The 21,510-nt window shown below is 42.8% G+C and overlaps 1 protein-coding gene across 11 annotated transcripts in view; it reads left to right on the top strand.

Annotated features, from left to right (window-relative positions):
• Window positions 1-21,510, top strand: part of OTOF (otoferlin) — a 377,128-nt gene that overhangs the window by 53,902 nt on the left and 301,716 nt on the right. For all 11 annotated transcript variants that reach the window (XM_088465708.1, XM_088465710.1, XM_088465713.1 and 8 more), the window contains exon 2: window positions 18,689-18,747. In XM_088465708.1, the coding sequence (XP_088321834.1) occupies window positions 18,689-18,747 (59 nt within the window). The remainder of the gene's footprint in view (window positions 1-18,688; window positions 18,748-21,510) is intronic.

Here is a 21,510-nt window from a genome sequence, read left to right on the forward strand (position 1 = left end):
CGATAATCGTTTGAAAAAATCTGAGTCAAACAATGAACGATTATCGTTCATGCGCGTTCACGTTTGTAGTTTGTAGTTCATTCAGACTTGTCAACTCAACGATTTTCATTAAGGGAATATGCAAAAATCGTTTGTAGTTCAAAAAAATCGTTCATTACACTTTAAAAAATCTGACATATAATCTGACAGAAAATCGTTCATAAAATCGTTGGTAACAAAATCGTTGTGTGTATGCAGCTTTACAGTTTAGTTCTAATGGAGCGTACACACGGTCAGATTTGTCAGATTTGTCAGATGAACGACTGAACGATTAAACGATTTGAAAGATTTGAACGATTTTACCAAAGTTTTGAACGATTTGAACGATTGAACGATTTTTGACTGCATTAAAATGAATGGAATCGTCCAAGTCTGACTGCAAACCCATCAGATGTCAGATATCGTTATCTGACAAACGGGAACGCGCATCGTTGATCGTCCGTCGTTCAGGCATGTCAGATATGAACGATTTTCCTTCAGATATGAACGACTGAACGATTTTTAAATCGTTATCGTTCATATCTGAAGGAAAAATCTGATCGTGTGTATGCACCTTAAAGCTGCATACACACGTAAAGATTTTCTGTCCAACCATCCAACTAGTTGATTGGTTGGAATGAAAGTCTGGTAACGTATGGGAGTAACTGATGATCAGCAATTTGCGCCCAAACGCCGGAAAATGGAGAAAAACTGTTGTTTGAACAAATTGTTTAGATCAAACATTTAACAAACTTGTCTGACGCCATTTTTATCAACTAGTTGGATGGTTGGACAGAAAATCTTTACGTGTGTATGCAGCTTAAGAGATGTGGATATCTCCAAAGCAACCCTCTCTGCCTGCTCTTGTCAGAAGATGCTGATAGCTGACCTGGGTTTGATGTAACACTCTTTCCTTGGAAGCAGCTGGCTGGTAACTGATTAAGCTCAATTTAAGTTAACTGTAGCAGTCTCTCCTGGCTACTCTTATCCTGACTTTTTTTATAAAGTTCTATATAAAGGCCACTTCCTTAGGTTAATGGAAAATCTTATGAGGACACAGACAGGTGGTGGAGAAATTCACTGTGGTTTAGCTACACTTTTGTTCTCTGCAAGCGATTGTAATAGGAGCTTGTACACTGCAGTAATGGGGTAAATTTACTAAGATTCGAGACGGTCCCGATTTTCAAAGTGATTTATCTCGCTGGACCTCGCCAAAACTCAGGTGATTTAATCCCTTTTATTTTACCAACAGGCGATTTGAGGCTAAACGAGTTTGCCGATGGTGAAGCAGAACGAGATATCTCTCCCGAGTAACTCGTTTTGCAGGAGATTACTCACCCGAGATTGCAGTGTTTTCTCTCTGCAAATCTCTCCCGAGCTAGCAGCCAGAACATACCAGTGATATATGTGATTGCTGCTTGTGTGTTAAGACTTGTAAAATATAGATAAATGTTTTTTTTGTTTTTTTTTTTATGTCGTGAGGTCCCCCCAAAACACTAACCAGCCTCGGGCTTGCCAGCCTGTCCTGGTTCTTAACATTACAGGGAAAAAATTTGTAGGTATCCACTATAATGTAAGAACCAGAACAAGGCAGCAGGGACAGAGCTGGTTTTAAATATATGGAGAAAGAAAAATGACGTGAGGTTTCCCGTATATTTAAATTTTAAAACCAGCCCTGAACCGTTTCTAACGGGGGACTGATACCACAGCCAGGGGTGCCCTTTCACCGGGGCCCCCCAGCCGCAGCATCAGCCCTGACCGTTAGTCAGCCCAGGCCAGGGATCCCTGGGGAGTTGGTGACCCCCCAATAAAGGGGTCACCCTCTCCAGGGCACCCCAGGGCTAGGCTAATAGCCCAGTGCTATCCCCGCCACCCCTGGGTGGTGGGTGGCGGGTTGATAGTGTAAGGTGTAGTGTAAAAATTCAATTTTTCATCATTGTCTTTACAGTGGAACTACAGGTCCCAGCAAGCCTCCACCTTTAAATTAACCCTATTTTAACCATTTACAGAAAGAAACAATGATTTGTGTATGTTTCTGACCATCTCGCAGCTCACGGGGTTGAGAGTTTGAAAAGTGATTTGGACAGGGAGTTTGCTCCTATCTCACCCGAGCTTGTCATCCCGATTTTTTTTTGTAAATTTGAGAAATGTTTGTGTTAGGTGAAAAGCACTTCCGATTTGGCCCGATGGTGATGTAAAACTCGGGTGAGATAGCAATCTCTAATCACAAGTGAGATGAGCGAAATCTCTCTCTAACTCACCCGACTTTACCTTTAGTAAATTTGTAAGCAGGGAAAAAAAAATCAATAAATCATCCGAGATGGTCATCTCGACCTAAGTATCACCTAAGGAGGTGCATTGCAATCGGCTGAGTCATTTTAAATAAGCTGGCTTCTCATATGTACTGAACTGTTGTTCTGTTTCACTACTTTTGCCTGTGTAACAGCAGTATAGTCTCTGAGCGCTGCCTGATCTGCTGCTGTGAGCAGGGCTGCCATCAGAAATTATGGGGCCCGGGACTGACAAAATAGACAGGGCCCCCACCGGGTAGGGGGGGTGGCAGAGGTGGGTGAAGCTACACCAATTTGTTTAAAAAAACAGTAAAAAAAAATGCTGTAAAAGCAGCATTGATTTCTGAAATAAATATATATATATATATACACACACACACACACATACTCACACACATATACACACACACACACATATGGAGTGCCGCCATCTGTACTACATATCTATCTGTCTATCTGCCAGAACCACATTATACATTAAAAAAGTCAGATCCAGGATCCACATATCATGCCAGAGAGGGCTGGCAGGACTAGGAGGGGGGCATAGAAGGCTGGCAGGACTAGTGGGGGAAGCACAGTGTAGAGAAGGCTGGCAGGCTGGACAGGGAAGGCTGGAAGGACTAGGAGGGAGACAGGGAAGGTTAGCGGAACAAAGGGGGAAAGCACTGGGCAGGGAAGAATGGCTGAAAAGGGACAGGGAAGAGACAGCTGGCTGGACTGGGGGGGGGGGAGCACAGGGCTAGTGTACCTGCTAGTGTACCTGTAGAATTACTTCAACTGGCTGCGCCAGCGCAGCCAGCCAACCAGGATCAGCGCCAAGTGAGAGCCCGCGTGGCTCTGGCAGTAGTGTTACATCAGTGACGGCATTTCAAATATGGCACCTGCTGCGAGCCAATCACAGCTCGCGGACCGGCAGCCAATCAGGAGCAGCCGCTTCTGATAGGTTGCCGTCCCGCGAGTTCCGGCCAGCTCGCGGCTGGCACCATAATTTACATGCCACCGCCTGCCCTGTATTTCTCAATTCAAGTATAGGTGGCTGCCAGCGCAGTGTCCGGGCCCCCCTTGTTGTGTGTGTATGCACCTTAAGAAGTAGATGAAACTAAAGTAAAGATAAGTACAAGAGGGTAGAGGGCCCTGCTCGTGAGAGCTTACATTCTAAAAGGGGAGGGGAAGACAAATAGGGGTGACACAGATGGGGTAGGCTGGGAGGAAGGAGCATGTAGCAGGGAGTTAGAATGATAGCTGGAAGGCTTTGATGAAGTAGTGGGTCTTGAGAGCCCGTTTGAAGGATTGCAAAGAGGTGGAGAGTCTGATGGGGAGGGGAAGAGAGTTCCAGAGGTGGGGAGCAGTGCGGGCAAAAACTTGGAGGCGGGAGTGGGAGGAAGTAATCAGCTGGCATGAAAGGCAGCGTGCTTAGTTGAATGATGAGAGCGGACAGGAGAGTGAAGGGAGATGAGATCAGAGATGTATATGGGAGAAGATTGGGTGAGGGATTTGTAAGTGAGCGTGAGAACCTTAAATTGGGTTCTAAAAGGGTAGAGGAGCCAGTGGAGGGCTTGTAGGAGAGGGGAGGCAGATGTAGAGCGTTTGGAGAGGAAGATAAGCCGTGCAGCAGCACTGAGGATAGACTGGAGAGGAGAGAGATGGGATTTGGGGAGGCCAGATAGGAGGAGGTTACAGTAGTCCAATCTGGAGATGACCAGTGAGTGTATGAGGGTTTTGGTAGCATCCTGGGTGAGATAGGGTCTGATCTTAGAAATATTTTTACCATGAAATAAAGCCGACACAATAGGGAAGGGAGGGTGGGAGATCAGAATCAAAGAGGCTGAATATAGTTACCGACATTACCCATACTCCCAATAACCACTCCCCCTTAATAACAAACCGCCTATCCTGTAACTTTAACAACTGTTAATCCTAAATAACCCTTCCTTTCACATGCCTCCCAACATTTGACAATCTGTAGTCGGGGCATGTGTGCGCCTTCAGCGCGCGCGCGCTCCCAAAAGGGGGCATGGCCTACACGTAAAGCGGGAATGCTACATCTGAAGGGCGTGTCATAAACTGACTTATATCCAAATGTAAATGGGCCCCAAAGCAGTCAGTAGGATCTATTTGTTGATGAAAACACACAGATACTTTTCAGTAAATGCATGTAACCATAGGGATCATTGTGCCTTATACCCAATGCAGGGAAATGACACTAATGATCCCATTTGAATGTATATATCTCTGGGATTATTTTTTTTATATAACGGCTTCATAATGGGGGTAAGGTGCAATCAGGGAGATTGCTGGACTCTTCAGGGAGTCTGGGAGATTGCTCCCTGACAATGAGGGAGAGTTGGCAAGTATGCGGATTGCTGCCTCACAGCACTGAGGTCCTGGGTTCGATACCCACTATGGCCCTAACTGTGTGGAGTATATATAGAGGATGTCAGAGTCACAGGTCAGCACATAAGTTTACTCTATGGCTACTTCCCCTGTTGCCTGTATGATACGTCATTATTACTCTATGGCTACCTCCCCTGTTGCCTGTATGATACGTCATTATTACTCTATGGCTACTTCCCCTGTTGCCTGTATGATACGTCATTATTACTCTATGGCTACTTTCCCCTGCTGCCTGTATGATACGTCATTATTACTCTATGGCTACTTCCCCTGCTGCCTGTATGATACGTCATTATTACTCTATGGCTACTTTCCCCTGCTGCCTGTATGATACGTCATTATTACTCTATGGCTACTTCCCCTGCTGCCTGTATGATACGTCATTATTACTCTATGGCTACTTCCCCTGCTGCCTTTATGAAACGTCATTATTACTCTATGGCTACTTCCCCTGCTGCCTTTATGATACGTCATTATTACTCTATGGCTACTTCCCCTGCTGCCTTTATGAAATGTCATTATTACTCTATGGCTACTTCCTCTGCTGCCTGTATGATACGTTATTATTACTCTATGGCTACTTTCCCCTGCTGCCTGTATGATACGTCATTATTACTCTATGGCTACTTCCCCTGCTGCCTGTATGATACGTCATTATTACTCTATGGCTACTTTCCCCTGCTGCCTGTATGATACGTCATTATTACTCTATGGCTACTTCCCCTGCTGCCTGTATGATACGTCATTATTACTCTATGGCTACTTCCCCTGCTGCCTTTATGATACGTCATTATTACTCTATGGCTACTTCCCCTGCTGCCTTTATGATACGTCATTATTACTTTATGGCTACTTCCCCTGCTGCCTTTATGAAACATCATTATTACTCTATGGCTACTTCCTCTGCTGCCTGTATGATACGTTATTATTACTCTATGGCTACTTTCCCCTGCTGCCTGTATGATACGTCATTATTACTCTATGGCTACTTCCCCTGCTGCCTTTATGATACGTCATTATTACTCTATGGCTACTTCCCCTGCTGCCTTTATGAAACGTCATTATTACTCTATGGCTACTTCCCCTGCTGCCTTTATGATACGTCATTATTACCATATGGCTACTTCCCCTGCTGCCTTTATGATACGTCATTATTACTCTATGGCTACTTCCCCTTCTGCCTTTATGAAACATCATTATTACTCTATGGCTATTTCCCCTGCTGCCTTTATGATACGTCATTATTACTCTATGGCTATTTCCCCTGCTGCCTTTATGATACGTCATTATTACTCTATGGCTATTTCCCCTGCTGCCTGTATGATACGTCATTATTACTCTATGGCTACTTCCCCTGCTGCCTTTATGATAAGTCATTACTACTCTATGGCTACTTCCCCTGCTGCCTTTATGAAACGTCATTATTACTCTATGGCTACTTCCCCTGCTGCCTTTATGAAACGTCATTATTACTCTATGGCTACTTCCCCTGCTGCCTTTATGAAACGTCATTATAACTCTATGGCTACTTCCTCTGCTGCCTGTATGATACGTTATTATTACTCTATGGCTACTTTCCCCTGCTGCCTGTATGATACGTCATTATTACTCTATGGCTACTTCCCCTGCTGCCTGTATGATACGTCATTATTACTCTATGGCTACTTTCCCCTGCTGCCTGTATGATACGTCATTATTACTCTATGGCTACTTCCCCTGCTGCCTGTATGATACGTCATTATTACTCTATGGCTACTTCCCCTGCTGCCTTTATGATACGTCATTATTACTCTATGGCTACTTCCCCTGCTGCCTTTATGATACGTCATTATTACTCTATGGCTACTTCGCCTGCTGCCTTTATGATACGTCATTATTACTCTATGGCTACTTCCCCTGCTGCCTTTATGAAACGTCATTATTACTCTATGGCTACTTCCTCTGCTGCCTGTATGATACGTTATTATTACTCTATGGCTACTTTCCCCTGCTGCCTGTATGATACGTCATTATTACTCTATGGCTACTTTCCCCTGCTGCCTGTATGATACGTCATTATTACTCTATGGCTACTTCCCCTGCTGCCTGTATGATACGTCATTATTACTCTATGGCTACTTCCCCTGCTGCCTTTATGATACGTCATTATTACTCTATGGCTACTTCCCCTGCTGCCTTTATGAAACGTCATTATTACTCTATGGCTACTTCCCCTGCTGCCTTTATGATACGTCATTATTACTCTATGGCTACTTCCCCTGCTGCCTTTATGAAATGTCATTATTACTCTATGGCTACTTCCTCTGCTGCCTGTATGATACGTTATTATTACTCTATGGCTACTTTCCCCTGCTGCCTGTATGATACGTCATTATTACTCTATGGCTACTTCCCCTGCTGCCTGTATGATACGTCATTATTACTCTATGGCTACTTTCCCCTGCTGCCTGTATGATACGTCATTATTACTCTATGGCTACTTCCCCTGCTGCCTGTATGATACGTCATTATTACTCTATGGCTACTTCCCCTGCTGCCTTTATGATACGTCATTATTACTCTATGGCTACTTCCCCTGCTGCCTTTATGATACGTCATTATTACTTTATGGCTACTTCCCCTGCTGCCTTTATGAAACATCATTATTACTCTATGGCTACTTCCTCTGCTGCCTGTATGATACGTTATTATTACTCTATGGCTACTTTCCCCTGCTGCCTGTATGATACGTCATTATTACTCTATGGCTACTTCCCCTGCTGCCTTTATGATACGTCATTATTACTCTATGGCTACTTCCCCTGCTGCCTTTATGAAACGTCATTATTACTCTATGGCTACTTCCCCTGCTGCCTTTATGATACGTCATTATTACCATATGGCTACTTCCCCTGCTGCCTTTATGATACGTCATTATTACTCTATGGCTACTTCCCCTTCTGCCTTTATGAAACATCATTATTACTCTATGGCTATTTCCCCTGCTGCCTTTATGATACGTCATTATTACTCTATGGCTATTTCCCCTGCTGCCTTTATGATACGTCATTATTACTCTATGGCTATTTCCCCTGCTGCCTGTATGATACGTCATTATTACTCTATGGCTACTTCCCCTGCTGCCTTTATGATAAGTCATTACTACTCTATGGCTACTTCCCCTGCTGCCTTTATGAAACGTCATTATTACTCTATGGCTACTTCCCCTGCTGCCTTTATGAAACGTCATTATTACTCTATGGCTACTTCCCCTGCTGCCTTTATGAAACGTCATTATAACTCTATGGCTACTTCCTCTGCTGCCTGTATGATACGTTATTATTACTCTATGGCTACTTTCCCCTGCTGCCTGTATGATACGTCATTATTACTCTATGGCTACTTCCCCTGCTGCCTGTATGATACGTCATTATTACTCTATGGCTACTTTCCCCTGCTGCCTGTATGATACGTCATTATTACTCTATGGCTACTTCCCCTGCTGCCTGTATGATACGTCATTATTACTCTATGGCTACTTCCCCTGCTGCCTTTATGATACGTCATTATTACTCTATGGCTACTTCCCCTGCTGCCTTTATGATACGTCATTATTACTCTATGGCTACTTCGCCTGCTGCCTTTATGATACGTCATTATTACTCTATGGCTACTTCCCCTGCTGCCTTTATGAAACGTCATTATTACTCTATGGCTACTTCCTCTGCTGCCTGTATGATACGTTATTATTACTCTATGGCTACTTTCCCCTGCTGCCTGTATGATACGTCATTATTACTCTATGGCTACTTTCCCCTGCTGCCTGTATGATACGTCATTATTACTCTATGGCTACTTCCCCTGCTGCCTGTATGATACGTCATTATTACTCTATGGCTACTTCCCCTGCTGCCTTTATGATACGTCATTATTACTCTATGGCTACTTCCCCTGCTGCCTTTATGATACGTCATTATTACTCTATGGCTACTTCCCCTGCTGCCTTTATGAAACGTCATTATTACTCTATGGCTACTTCCTCTGCTGCCTGTATGATACGTTATTATTACTCTATGGCTACTTTCCCCTGCTGCCTGTATGATACGTCATTATTACTCTATGGCTACTTCCCCTGCTGCCTGTATGATACGTCATTATTACTCTATGGCTACTTTCCCCTGCTGCCTGTATGATACGTCATTATTACTCTATGGCTACTTCCCCTGCTGCCTGTATGATACGTCATTATTACTCTATGGCTACTTCCCCTGCTGCCTTTATGATACGTCATTATTACTCTATGGCTACTTCCCCTGCTGCCTTTATGATACGTCATTATTACTCTATGGCTACTTCCTCTGCTGCCTGTATGATACGTTATTATTACTCTATGGCTACTTTCCCCTGCTGCCTGTATGATACGTCATTATTACTCTATGGCTACTTCCCCTGCTGCCTTTATGATACGTCATTATTACTCTATGGCTACTTCCCCTGCTGCCTTTATGAAACGTCATTATTACTCTATGGCTACTTCCCCTGCTGCCTTTATGATACGTCATTATTACCATATGGCTACTTCCCCTGCTGCCTTTATGATACGTCATTATTACTCTATGGCTACTTCCCCTGCTGCCTTTATGAAACATCATTATTACTCTATGGCTATTTCCCCTGCTGCCTTTATGATACGTCATTATTACTCTATGGCTATTTCCCCTGCTGCCTTTATGATACGTCATTATTACTCTATGGCTATTTCCCCTGCTGCCTGTATGATACGTCATTATTACTCTATGGCTACTTCCCCTGCTGCCTTTATGATAAGTCATTACTACTCTATGGCTACTTCCCCTGCTGCCTTTATGAAACGTCATTATTACTCTATGGCTACTTCCCCTGCTGCCTTTATGAAACGTCATTATTACTCTATGGCTACTTCCCCTGCTGCCTGTATGATATGTCATTATTACTCTATAGCTACTTCCCCTGCTGCCTTTATGATACGTCATTATTACTCTATGGCTACTTCCCCTGCTGCCTTTATGATACGTCATTATTACTCTATGGCTACTTCCCCTGCTGCCTTTATGAAACGTCATTATTACTCTATGGCTACTTCCTCTGCTGCCTGTATGATACGTTATTATTACTCTATGGCTACTTTCCCCTGCTGCCTGTATGATACGTCATTATTACTCTATGGCTACTTCCCCTGCTGCCTGTATGATACGTCATTATTACTCTATGGCTACTTTCCCCTGCTGCCTGTATGATACGTCATTATTACTCTATGGCTACTTCCCCTGCTGCCTGTATGATACGTCATTATTACTCTATGGCTACTTCCCCTGCTGCCTTTATGATACGTCATTATTACTCTATGGCTACTTCCCCTGCTGCCTTTATGATACGTCATTATTACTCTATGGCTACTTCCCCTGCTGCCTTTATGATACGTCATTATTACTCTATGGCTACTTCCCCTGCTGCCTTTATGAAACGTCATTATTACTCTATGGCTACTTCCTCTGCTGCCTGTATGATACGTTATTATTACTCTATGGCTACTTTCCCCTGCTGCCTGTATGATACATCATTATTACTCTATGGCTACTTCCCCTGCTGCCTTTATGATACGTCATTATTACTCTATGGCTACTTCCCCTGCTGCCTTTATGAAATGTCATTATTACTCTATGGCTACTTCCCCTGCTGCCTTTATGATACGTCATTATTACCATATGGCTACTTCCCCTGCTGCCTTTATGATACGTCATTATTACTCTATGGCTATTTCCCCTGCTGCCTTTATGATACGTCATTATTACTCTATGGCTATTTCCCCTGCTGCCTGTATGATACGTCATTATTACTCTATGGCTACTTCCCCTGCTGCCTTTATGATAAGTCATTACTACTCTATGGCTACTTCCCCTGCTGCCTTTATGATACGTCATTATTACTCTATGGCTACTTCCTCTGCTGCCTGTATGATACGTTATTATTACTCTATGGCTACTTTCCCCTGCTGCCTGTATGATACGTCATTATTACTCTATGGCTACTTCCCCTGCTGCCTTTATGATACGTCATTATTACTCTATGGCTACTTCCCCTGCTGCCTTTATGAAACGTCATTATTACTCTATGGCTACTTCCCCTGCTGCCTTTATGATACGTCATTATTACCATATGGCTACTTCCCCTGCTGCCTTTATGATACGTCATTATTACTCTATGGCTACTTCCCCTGCTGCCTTTATGAAACATCATTATTACTCTATGGCTATTTCCCCTGCTGCCTTTATGATACGTCATTATTACTCTATGGCTATTTCCCCTGCTGCCTTTATGATACGTCATTATTACTCTATGGCTATTTCCCCTGCTGCCTGTATGATACGTCATTTTTACTCTATGGCTACTTCCCCTGCTGCCTTTATGATAAGTCATTACTACTCTATGGCTACTTCCCCTGCTGCCTTTATGAAACGTCATTATTACTCTATGGCTACTTCCCCTGCTGCCTTTATGAAACGTCATTATTACTCTATGGCTACTTCCCCTGCTGCCTTTATGAAACGTCATTATAACTCTATGGCTACTTCCTCTGCTGCCTGTATGATACGTTATTATTACTCTATGGCTACTTTCCCCTGCTGCCTGTATGATACGTCATTATTACTCTATGGCTACTTCCCCTGCTGCCTGTATGATACGTCATTATTACTCTATGGCTACTTTCCCCTGCTGCCTGTATGATACGTCATTATTACTCTATGGCTACTTCCCCTGCTGCCTGTATGATACGTCATTATTACTCTATGGCTACTTCCCCTGCTGCCTTTATGATACGTCATTATTACTCTATGGCTACTTCCCCTGCTGCCTTTATGATACGTCATTATTACTCTATGGCTACTTCGCCTGCTGCCTTTATGATACGTCATTATTACTCTATGGCTACTTCCCCTGCTGCCTTTATGAAACGTCATTATTACTCTATGGCTACTTCCTCTGCTGCCTGTATGATACGTTATTATTACTCTATGGCTACTTTCCCCTGCTGCCTGTATGATACGTCATTATTACTCTATGGCTACTTTCCCCTGCTGCCTGTATGATACGTCATTATTACTCTATGGCTACTTCCCCTGCTGCCTGTATGATACGTCATTATTACTCTATGGCTACTTCCCCTGCTGCCTTTATGATACGTCATTATTACTCTATGGCTACTTCCCCTGCTGCCTTTATGATACGTCATTATTACTCTATGGCTACTTCCCCTGCTGCCTTTATGAAACGTCATTATTACTCTATGGCTACTTCCTCTGCTGCCTGTATGATACGTTATTATTACTCTATGGCTACTTTCCCCTGCTGCCTGTATGATACGTCATTATTACTCTATGGCTACTTCCCCTGCTGCCTGTATGATACGTCATTATTACTCTATGGCTACTTTCCCCTGCTGCCTGTATGATACGTCATTATTACTCTATGGCTACTTCCCCTGCTGCCTGTATGATACGTCATTATTACTCTATGGCTACTTCCCCTGCTGCCTTTATGATACGTCATTATTACTCTATGGCTACTTCCCCTGCTGCCTTTATGATACGTCATTATTACTCTATGGCTACTTCCTCTGCTGCCTGTATGATACGTTATTATTACTCTATGGCTACTTTCCCCTGCTGCCTGTATGATACGTCATTATTACTCTATGGCTACTTCCCCTGCTGCCTTTATGATACGTCATTATTACTCTATGGCTACTTCCCCTGCTGCCTTTATGAAACGTCATTATTACTCTATGGCTACTTCCCCTGCTGCCTTTATGATACGTCATTATTACCATATGGCTACTTCCCCTGCTGCCTTTATGATATGTCATTATTACTCTATGGCTACTTCCCCTGCTGCCTTTATGAAACATCATTATTACTCTATGGCTATTTCCCCTGCTGCCTTTATGATACGTCATTATTACTCTATGGCTATTTCCCCTGCTGCCTTTATGATACGTCATTATTACTCTATGGCTATTTCCCCTGCTGCCTGTATGATACGTCATTATTACTCTATGGCTACTTCCCCTGCTGCCTTTATGATAAGTCATTACTACTCTATGGCTACTTCCCCTGCTGCCTTTATGAAACGTCATTATTACTCTATGGCTACTTCCCCTGCTGCCTTTATGAAACGTCATTATTACTCTATGGCTACTTCCCCTGCTGCCTGTATGATATGTCATTATTACTCTATGGCTACTTCCCCTGCTGCCTTTATGATACGTCATTATTACTCTATGGCTACTTCCCCTGCTGCCTTTATGATACATCATTATTACTCTATGGCTACTTCCCCTGCTGCCTTTATGAAACGTCATTATTACTCTATGGCTACTTCCTCTGCTGCCTGTATGATACGTTATTATTACTCTATGGCTACTTTCCCCTGCTGCCTGTATGATACGTCATTATTACTCTATGGCTACTTTCCCCTGCTGCCTGTATGATACGTCATTATTACTCTATGGCTACTTCCCCTGCTGCCTGTATGATACGTCATTATTACTCTATGGCTTCTTCCCCTGCTGCCTTTATGATACGTCATTATTACTCTATGGCTACTTCCCCTGCTGCCTTTATGATACGTCATTATTACTCTATGGCTACTTCCCCTGCTGCCTTTATGATACGTCATTATTACTCTATGGCTACTTCCCCTGCTGCCTTTATGAAACGTCATTATTACTCTATGGCTACTTCCTCTGCTGCCTGTATGATACTTTATTATTACTCTATGGCTACTTTCCCCTGCTGCCTGTATGATACGTCATTATTACTCTATGGCTACTTCCCCTGCTGCCTTTATGATACGTCATTATTACTCTATGGCTACTTCCCCTGCTGCCTTTATGAAATGTCATTATTACTCTATGGCTACTTCCCCTGCTGCCTTTATGATACGTCATTATTACCATATGGCTACTTCCCCTGCTGCCTTTATGATACGTCATTATTACTCTATGGCTATTTCCCCTGCAGCCTTTATGATACGTCATTATTACTCTATGGCTATTTCCCCTGCTGCCTGTATGATACGTCATTATTACTCTATGGCTACTTCCCCTGCTGCCTTTATGATAAGTCATTACTACTCTATGGCTACTTCCCCTGCTGCCTTTATGAAACGTCATTATTACTCTATGGCTACTTCCCCTGCTGCCTTTATGAAACGTCATTATTACTCTATGGCTACTTCCCCTGCTGCCTTTATGATACGTCATTATTACTCTATGGCTACTTCCCCTGCTGCCTTTATGATAAGTCATTATTACTCTATGGCTACTTCCCCTGCTGCCTTTATGATACGTCATTATTACTCTATGGCTACTTCACCTGCTGCCTTTATGAAACGTCATTATTACTCTATGGCTACTTCCCCTGCTGCCTTTATGAAAAGTCATTATTACTCTATGGCTACTTCCCCTGCTGCCTTTATGAAACGTAATTATTACTCTATGGCTACTTCCCCTGCTGCCTTTATGAAACGTCATTATTATCTATGGTTACTTCCCCTGCTGCCTTTATGAAACGTCATTATTACTCTATGGCTAGTTCCCCTGCTGCCTTTATGAAACGTCATTATTACTCTATGGCTACTTCCCCTGCTGCCTTTATGATACGTCATTATTACTCTATGGCTATTTCCCCTGCTGCCTTTATGAAACGTCATTATTACTCTATGGCTACTTCCCCTGCTGCCTTTATGATTACTCTATGGCTACTTTCCCCTGCTGCCTGTATGATACGTCATTATTACTCTATGGCTACTTCCCCTGCTGCCTTTATGATACGTCATTATTACTCTATGGCTACTTCCCCTGCTGCCTTTATGAAACGTCATTATTACTCTATGGCTACTTCCCCTGCTGCCTTTATGATACGTCATTATTACCATATGGCTACTTCCCCTGCTGCCTTTATGATACATCATTATTACTCTATGGCTACTTCCCCTGCTGCCTTTATGAAACATCATTATTACTCTATGGCTATTTCCCCTGCTGCCTTTATGATACGTCATTATTACTCTATGGCTATTTCCCCTGCTGCCTTTATGATACGTCATTATTACTCTATGGCTATTTCCCCTGCTGCCTGTATGATACGTCATTATTACTCTATGGCTACTTCCCCTGCTGCCTTTATGATAAGTCATTACTACTCTATGGCTACTTCGCCTGCTGCCTTTATGAAACGTCATTATTACTCTATGGCTACTTCCCCTGCTGCCTTTATGAAACGTCATTATTACTCTATGGCTACTTCCCCTGCTGCCTTTATGATACGTCATTATTACTCTATGGCTATTTCCCCTGCTGCCTTTATGAAACGTCATTATTACTCTATGGCTACTTCCCCTGCTGCCTTTATGATTACTCTATGGCTACTTTCCCCTGCTGCCTGTATGATACGTCATTATTACTCTATGGCTACTTCCCCTGCTGCCTTTATGATACGTCATTATTACTCTATGGCTACTTCCCCTGCTGCCTTTATGAAACGTCATTATTACTCTATGGCTACTTCCCCTGCTGCCTTTATGATACGTCATTATTACCATATGGCTACTTCCCCTGCTGCCTTTATGATACATCATTATTACTCTATGGCTACTTCCCCTGCTGCCTTTATGAAACATCATTATTACTCTATGGCTATTTCCCCTGCTGCCTTTATGATACGTCATTATTACTCTATGGCTATTTCCCCTGCTGCCTTTATGATACGTCATTATTACTCTATGGCTATTTCCCCTGCTGCCTGTATGATACGTCATTATTACTCTATGGCTACTTCCCCTGCTGCCTTTATGATAAGTCATTACTACTCTATGGCTACTTCCCCTGCTGCCTTTATGAAACGTCATTATTACTCTATGGCTACTTCCCCTGCTGCCTTTATGAAACGTCATTATTACTCTATGGCTACTTCCCCTGCTGCCTTTATGATACGTCATTATTACTCGATGGCTACTTCCCCTGCTGCCTTTATGATAAGTCATTATTACTCTATGGCTACTTCCCCTGCTGCCTTTATGATACGTCATTATTACTCTATGGCTACTTCCCCTGCTGCCTTTATGAAATGTCATTATTACTCTATGGCTACTTCCCCTGCTGCCTTTATGAAAAGTCATTATTACTCTATGGCTACTTCCCCTGCTGCCTTTATGAAACGTCATTATTACTCTATGGCTACTTCCCCTGCTGCCTTTATGAAACGTCATTATTACTCTATGGTTACTTCCCCTGCTGCCTTTATGAAACGTCATTATTACTCTATGGCTATTTCCCCTGCTGCCTTTATGAAACGTCATTATTACTCTATGGCTACTTCCCCTGCTGCCTTTATGATACGTCATTATTACTCTATGGCTACTTCCCCTGCTGCCTTTATGATACGTCATTATTACTCTATGGCTATTTCCCCTGCTGCCTTTATGAAACGTCATTATTACTCTATGGCTACTTCCCCTGCTGCCTGTATGAAACGTCATTATTACTCTATGGCTACTTCCCCTGCTGCCTTTATGAAACGTCATTATTACTCTATGGCTACTTCCCCTGCTGCCTTTATGAAACGTCATTATTACTCTATGGCTATTTCCCCTGCTGCCTTTATGAAACGTCATTATTACTCTATGGCTACTTCCTCTGCTGCCTTTATGAAACGTCATTATTACTCTATGGTTACTTTCCCCTGCTGCCTTTATGATAAGTCATTATTACTCTATGGCTACTTCCCCTGCTGCCTTTATTATACGTCATTATTACTCTATGGCTACTTCCCCTGCTGCCTTTATTATACGTCATTATTACTCTATGGCTACTTCCCCTGCTGCCTTTATGATGTCATTATTACTCTATGGCTACTTCCCCTGCTGCCTTTATGATACGTCATTATTACTCTATGGCTACTTTCCCCTGCTGCCTTTATGAAACGTCATTATTACTCTATGGGTACTTCCTCTGCTGGCTTTATGAAACGTCATTATTACTCTATGGCTACTTCCCCGGCTGCCTTTATGATACGTCATTATTACTCTATGGCTACTTCCCCTGCTGCCTGTATGATACGTCATTATTACTCTATGGCTACTTCCTCTGCTGGCTTTATGAAACGTCATTATTACTCTATGGCTACTTCCCCTGCTGCCTTTATGATACGTCATTATTACTCTATGGCTACTTCCCCTGCTGCCTGTATGATACGTCATTATTACTCTATGGCTATTTTCCCCTGCTGCCTGTATGATACGTCATTATTACTCTATGGTTACTTTCCCCTGCTGCCTTTATGAAACGTCATTATTACTCTATGGCTACTTCCTCTGCTGCCTTTATGATACGTCATTATTACTCTATGGCTACTTCCCCTGCTGCCTGTATGAAACGTCATTATTTTCTCTGACCCAACTACTCTACTGTATGAGACTATTCACACAAGTGGAAATGGATAACTGTGTATGACTGTGATATTTCCAGGGATGTCGGATTCGCTGTAAGATTCTTTTCCTGCATAGTTTCTATTTACGGATCAATATATCTTTATATACAATATTCTGATGTGGTATAAATGTATTTTTCAGTTAAAATGTATGAATATATAAACATGTATAACTGTGTATTTCAAAGTTAAGGTATATAGCAAACATTTGTTATTGCCTAGGTATTACTTATTCATATAAAGATATATGAATTATAATCTAGGTGTGTTACTTAGCTAGAGGAGCACCAAGAGTTATTGGTTAACGCCAAACCTAAGAGGGACAGGATTGGAACAGGACTACTATTATCATTTACATACTGGGTTATCTACCCCAAATTACTTAATTCCTATTCACATTTGGGTAATCCCAAGTAGGCCCAGACTGACCCCTAATACTTAGGTGGAGGCACTGCTGAGATGATGTACGCCACTAATACTTGGGTGGAGGCACTGCTGAGATGATGTACACCACTTAGAGGAATGTTAAGGGTGGGTACATTAGATAACAAGGGTGTTAGCAACCTGGTGACCCTTTAGTGGTAAAAAGGGGGGGTTAAACACACATTTGCAGCGCCGCGAAGCGCTGGGGAGGGGGCGCTGTGAGCCCCTTAGCCCGTTGCAAAGCCAGGGGTGGCGCGATCAGTGTGATCGCCCCCCCCCACAGGCATAGGAGATGCTGGGCTGCTGCCCCCTCTCTCGGCGCCCCTGTATGCACTATATAAATAACTGGTAATAATAATAAATCTGTACAGACAGACGCCATGCTGTATAATTAATCCATACAGACAGATGCCATATTGTATAATGAATCTGTACAGGTAAGGTAAGATACTAATGCGGGGAGGGGGAGTGATCGCACTGATCATCACTCCCTAAATGAAATCTGTCCCTGACTGAGGGGCAAACGGCGCCTTCCGCCTGTGTAGCGCACATTAATTATTTATCTTTTTTTGTAGAGGGCATGGCCATGCCTCCCGGTCACGTCATGCCCCTTACAGTACCTGAGCCTGGCGCAGATCTCTGTGACCCTGCATGTTGTAGAATAAATCTGTACAGTCAGATGCCATATTGTATAATGAATCTTTACAGTCAGACACCATGTTGTATAATTAATCTGTACAGACAGAGCCCATGTTGTATAATAAATCTGCTCAGATGCCATATTGTTTAATGAATCTTTACAGTCAGACGCCATGTTGAATAATAAATCTGTATTGACAGACGCCGTGTTGTATAATCTCGACAGACGCCATGTTGTATAATAAATCTGTACAGACAGATGCCATGTTGTATAATAAATCTGTACAGATGCCATATTGTATAATTAATATGTACAGACAGATGCCATGTTGTATAATAAATCTGTACAGACGCCATGTTGTATAATAAATCCTTCATCTTCTCCATGTTACAGCGTCTCTTCCCTTCTCTTTGTAGGGCTGTCATTTTATACCCGAGTGCTGGAGAACTGTGAAGATGAGGCCAGGTTTGATGAGGTAAGAGATTATAATTGCTGATAACTGGAGTATTGCATGCAGTATATATGTGACTCAGCTCCCATTAATTATTATTGTTGTATATGCGCCACCATTTTACACAGCGCAGAAAATGGTGCCATTCTCATCAATCTGTGCCTCATTGTAACTTACAATTTAAATTTCCTAACACGCACACACACTTACCTAGACGCACACTCACCTAGACACACACACGCACACTCACCTAGACACACACACACACAGTTGCAGACACCGCCGGCCAGGATTTAAACGTAAATAATGTTGGTTTTGCCAATGCAAACTATTGCCACTTTAAATCTAGCTGCTAAATCACCAAAACCATGTAACTTGCGAGCTATTACATTTGGGCCTGTATTTATTAGATGTGTGGGAGTAAACTGGAGCACCCAGAGGAAACCCACACAAATATGGGGATGAACATTTAAAATGCACACAGATAGGGCCTTGCTCAGGAACTGAACTCATGACAAATATAGTGAAGCTACAATGCTAACCACCGTGCCACTGTGCTTCCCATAATAATGCGCTGTACAGGCTGTTTAAATTTTTTTCACTATGTGGCCAGAAAAAAAAATTGGGAAAGCTGTTTTCCACATTTTCTGTGCAACATTTTTGTACCGATTCATGTATCTTTGCTGAAATGTAAGCGCTGTCACAATGTATCTCCTACTGTACATTATCTTAACACCTGCAATTTATGGCATAATATCGGCAGAACCAAAGAACATAATGGTTTTGGCACAGTGGCCATCGGACAAGAAGGATGACTTTCACAGCCGCAGGTAAAGCGGCTTAGACAGTCCTCGGCACCTCACGGGGACAAAGGTTTTTGCGACAGCTGAACATTATTAATACATACTTGGCGACGTTACGAAATGATACTTTCAGTTAAAAGTGATATAATTGATACATTGGCCTCTAAAGTACTGTTCATAATAGCGCAGTTGACGTTAAAGTATACAAATTTTGTTGCTGTGCGATTGGCTACATGTTAATTTAGCTCCTCCCATCTCACTTACCTGCCCATGGAAAGGCGGGACCTGATCTCCTGCACAACCAAAGTTTTAATACATTACATTACCTACCCATGGTGCCATATAATGGTGGCTGGCTGACCTAAGATATCCACAAGTAAAGCCAGGTAACTGCTTAGGGCAGTTCTCAGGTTTGGGATAATGGGAGCAGTATCGTTGATGAGCTGTATTTGTGGAAGCTCCATATATACCCGGTGACAGCTAATTAAACAATCAAACCATCTGGCGTTTTAAACAGACTATACGGAGAAAATCCATTAGACCCTAGAGGCGATTAGTGTGTATTGATATTTGTATTCTGTATGTCTCGTAATTCGCTAAGCCCTTCATGCTGCTCAATGTCAGTAACCTGAAGAGGCTGCTGCAGGCGTTGGATGTCGTTGGTAGAATTTAAATGGCAGCCAATGGCCTAACTACAGAAGTGAGCACAGGGACATGTTATAGTACGACACGGTGTGTGCGGAGACATCGTCAGGCTACGGTAAAATAATTTTGAAGTGTTTACGCAAATGATGAGTCGTATTCAATTTGAGCAGACCCGCAATACTTTTCCGCCTCCCGGACTTTTCGCCTACTTCGCCTGTTTTGCAAGCGGAAAAGTATCGCGCGCCTGCCCGTGTATCCCCATATTTAATTTGGAAGTACGCGAAAACGGGACTCGGCGAAACTTAAACAAGCGGAAAGTCCTGTCAGATTGGGGAAATCAGCCTGACACCCCCCCAAAAGATGCTCTGACATGGGGGTTAGCTATGAGACCCCCCCGATTTGGCTTGCTGAAGGTATTTGGTGTTTTTAAACTGGCTCAATAGCTGCTATATAGTGTTTTTGTACAAGTGGTGAAGAATAGTATTCAGGAGGTTGTTCTGCAGAAAATTATTTATCCCAGCACATTTGGGGTAGTTGAAAATGGGGGTCAGCATATTTTAAAGTTGGTAAAGTTAAGTTTAAAAAATCGTGAAAAATCCACCTGCCGCAAGCCCCTGCTAATGAAAAAAACACCTGGGGCATACTTGGGGACCCCTCTAGAGTCTAGTTCGCTAGTTTTTAACTTTGTCCCCCAACATTTTTTTTTTTTCGCCCCCAAAATGAAAGTGATTTTTTGGAGTGTTCTTAAGTGTTTTTTTTTTTATTTTTTTATTTTTCACTTTACCTTTGGTGGACCGTCTGAAGGCTGCATGGGTGTTCCCGCAACGTTGCACCCCAAAACCCCAATTCTGCACTGTTTTCCACCTGCTATTCATAGGCTAAACTTTTCCACCTATTACATTACATTGCATTGACTTTCTGCCTAGGCGGAAAGTCTTTCAAATTGAATACGGCAATACTTTGCCGCCTGGCGAAATGACGTAATCGGCTAAACTTTTTCCGGCTTTTCGCCTCAAATTGAATACGGGCCTAAGTATTGGTAATGCACTATGAGGCCTAATAGACGTTACACTTATTAAGTACCTTACATACAGTAAGACGTGAGCATAGAGTCTGGCAGTATAAAAGTTTCACCTATTGTGCCTGCTTATTGTGGGCGATGCGAGTGTTTGTGTTCTCTTTGTGAAAAGTCAGTATTACAGTATACCCTGGTTAGAATGGGGTGTAGTTATGAGACATTGTGACAGGAGGCATCCCGACAGCCAGCGTTACATACCCATTCCGTTATTACGAGATTCTCTAGGTTTCCTCTCATCTAGTCTGTATACTGTATGTGGAC

The sequence above is a fragment of the Taudactylus pleione genome, unplaced genomic scaffold (assembly GCF_031769625.1).
Source record: "Taudactylus pleione unplaced genomic scaffold, aTauple2 ptg000063l, whole genome shotgun sequence".
In the NCBI taxonomy this organism is placed as follows: Eukaryota; Metazoa; Chordata; class Amphibia; order Anura; family Myobatrachidae; genus Taudactylus; species Taudactylus pleione.